Source organism: Seriola aureovittata, chromosome 12, assembly GCF_021018895.1.
Source record: "Seriola aureovittata isolate HTS-2021-v1 ecotype China chromosome 12, ASM2101889v1, whole genome shotgun sequence".
NCBI classification, from domain to species: Eukaryota; Metazoa; Chordata; class Actinopteri; order Carangiformes; family Carangidae; genus Seriola; species Seriola aureovittata.
In genome coordinates, this window is record NC_079375.1 from 25742385 (window position 1) to 25745409 (window position 3025).

Genomic DNA, 3025 nt, shown 5'->3' on the forward strand with positions numbered 1-3025 from the left:
TACACACATATGGCCTATATATTTATATAAGCTATATACATGTGCGTGTATATATATATGTATATGTGTGTGTGTAATATACACACACAATTGTAGAGGTTCACTCACTGGAAATTTCAGAATAAGTGGGACATTTATTTATATATAAAATATATATATATAATCAGTTATTTATATGTACAGTATTTATTTTCACTTGTCAAATACTCATTATAATTTACAGGTTTTCTTAATTTTCTCTTTTTCTCTGATGTTTCATTGTTTTGTTTTTTCTTCATGCAGTTTGTTTTGCACTTGTGTATTTGTGTTTTTAATTTTCTACACTATGTGCCTTTTATATAAAAAATTAAATAAATTTCATTGAATTTAAATTAATTGAATATATCTGTTTGTTATAAATGAATTATTCTGATTGTGAAAGTTAACAGATAGGCCTCTATAGAGGAAACACACACATAAAGAAGTGAAGTTGTAGGTGCTTTTATTATCAGATTGTAATCTATATAAATATAAATCATTTTACAACAATATAAAAATAACTTTTTCTCTGGTTCATTGCAGTTAAATTAAAACATATATTATCACTTGTGAAAAAATAAATACATGATTGCCAGTTGCCTGAATTACAAAAAATAAAATTATCAACATGATAAAACTATTTACAACGAGTCAGATCACGTGGTGTTCACAGTTTCAAGTGCACGTAGACACACGGGAGGTTTGATCCGCATCGCGGTCTTCACACTGTGCGTCCTACAGGACGAGTCCGCAGGAGGACTCTGGTCTTCAGGCCACGAGGCCGAAAGGAGGCTCGTTTTCAATGTCCGTGATGCCAGATTTGTTGTGCAGTTTCCGGGGGTCCTCCGGAGTCCAGACCTTGGCGGTGCGGATGATGTTCTGCTCCCGGAGCTGCTTCTCATCCGACCAGGACAGAGAGTGACCGGCCAGCGGGGGAAGGCCGTAGTCCGGGTCGCTGGGAGAGGGAGACCCTGGGGAGGGAGGAAGAGGAGGAGAACATTAATATCTTTTATTTTCATCATCATCATCATCATCATCACTGTCAGTAGTTTATGTGTGGACCCGGACTGTGTGAAGATCCTGGATTACATGCTCTATAATAAAGTCTGAATGTGGCGGAATGATCTGAAGTGGACCTACTTGTTCCTCTGTGACAGATGATGACCTTCTTGGGCTGCGCGTGCATCTCGCTGCTGGAGTTTCTGATGGGCAGGTCGGACTGCACGAGCTCGGCCAGGAAGTTGATGTAGCCGATCGCGAGCCGCAGCGTGTCCACCTTGGACAGCCTCTTCTCGTAGGGCAGGGTGGGGATGTGGGAGCGCAGCCCCTCGAACGCGTCGTTGATGGACTGCATCCGCCGCCGCTCGCGCACGTTGGCCGCCTGCCTCAGCTGCTGCATCTCCATCTCGGACCTCATCCGCCTCCTGCGCTTCAGCAGCGGCCCGCCGTGGTGGCCCGTACGCGGGGACAGGTCCGGGGTGCTGTCGGCGCAGCCGTAGGAGAAGGTGGAGGAGGAGGAGGAGAAGGACAAGTCGCCGATGTCGTAGTCTGCGTCGTGCGGCGCCGCTCTGCCGTCGCCGTCTTTGCAGTAGTAGTCTTGGAAGTGACTGGTGAGGAAGTCCACGTCGTCGTCCAGAAAGTCATCAGTGTCCAAGTGTCCGTCCCGCGAGGACTGGTCGGTGAAAAACTCGTCATCGTCGAAGTAGGGAGGGGAGGAGAACGAGTCCAGTCCGGAGAACGGGTCCAGCACAGAGTCCATCTCTGTTGTGGCGCCAACAAAGACCAAGTGTTCTCTTCTTTCTTTGCTCTGTGTTCGCCGCTCGCGGTCAACACTTGAGTTTGGGTTGAGAACCGGCACGCGAGGGTTCTTTATAGCGACATCCATAGTCGCGTGCCGTTTGCCAGGAGGGCCAACCAATCACAGCTCGGTCCGCGAGGCGCACCTCGAGATAATCCGCAGAACGCCACGCCCCCCAACCCCCCACCCCCACCCCCACCCCGCCCCCCCGGTCCTGTCCTGTCCTCCTCTGTCCGGGCAGAGCTGACATCTCAACTCCGCACTGACACACTCACACTCACTACACCTGTTTCAACGTTTGAAATGACGTGACGTCACATACATATATTATATATATTATATTATGACGCTGGCTGTTTCCTCCTCGTGACTCAGCTGCAGGTGTATTTACAGATTTTTTTTTTTGGCTTATTTTAGATGAAAACGAATCATCGTGATGTCACAGTCCAATCACAGGTTTGTGCTGAAAACATCGACCAAAGAACAAAGACGCAACAGGCTTCATCCTCTGATAAAACACAATACACTCGTGCTAATTTAGTCACATTAATTAACAAGAGGCTCATTTCAACAGTCTGTTATTTTCACAGTTCAGTGTTTGTCTGATTAAAGCAACGGGGGGGGGGGGGGGGCTGGTTCAGCAGCAGGTGAATCCACCAGGTGACTTTTCTTTTTTATTGCAACTTCATTGCGATGTGCAACTAAGGTTATTATCTCCTTCTGCTTATTATTATTATTATTATTATTATTATAAGTGCATGTTCTATCTATTTCTATATCTATCTTCTAAATTAAAGTAAAAAAAATTAAAATGAATAATTAAATTAAAATAGAAAGAAGTTACACATCATTAAAAATCATGAATAAAATGAATGTTTCGATAAGTTCTAAAAGTTTTTATGACTCTCCACCGTCTCTCACTGTCAATAAGCATTATGTTTGTTTGTTTGTTTCCAGATGAAAACAGCTGGAGCAGTGAACCCCGAGGCCGCGCGCTGTAACACCAGAGTGTGTGTGTTTGATTCAGCGCTGCTGCACCGGAGCAGGTTGTGTTTTCGGTCACGTGAGGAGGGAGACAGGTGCTGATATCTAACAGTGTTCAGACGTGATGACGGAGCTCAGGCTGCGGAGAGAAGCCGTCACCGCGGCGCCTCTTCCCGCCGCAGCTCGGTCATTTATTCAGCGGTAAGTGGGCAGCGCCGCCGCCGT

General features: G+C 45.9%; 1 protein-coding gene across 1 annotated transcript; it reads right to left on the minus strand.

The window, feature by feature from the left end:
* Positions 1-464: 464 nt before the first annotated feature.
* ptf1a (pancreas associated transcription factor 1a) lies at positions 465-1963 on the minus strand. Its single transcript, XM_056390779.1, has 2 exons — positions 1159-1963; positions 465-989 (listed from the first exon to the last, which is right to left on the minus strand). The coding sequence occupies exons 1-2, from the start codon at positions 1901-1903 to the stop codon at positions 787-789; spliced, it is 948 nt and encodes a 315-aa protein (XP_056246754.1). The 5' UTR covers positions 1904-1963; the 3' UTR covers positions 465-786.
* Positions 1964-3025: the final 1062 nt, after the last annotated feature.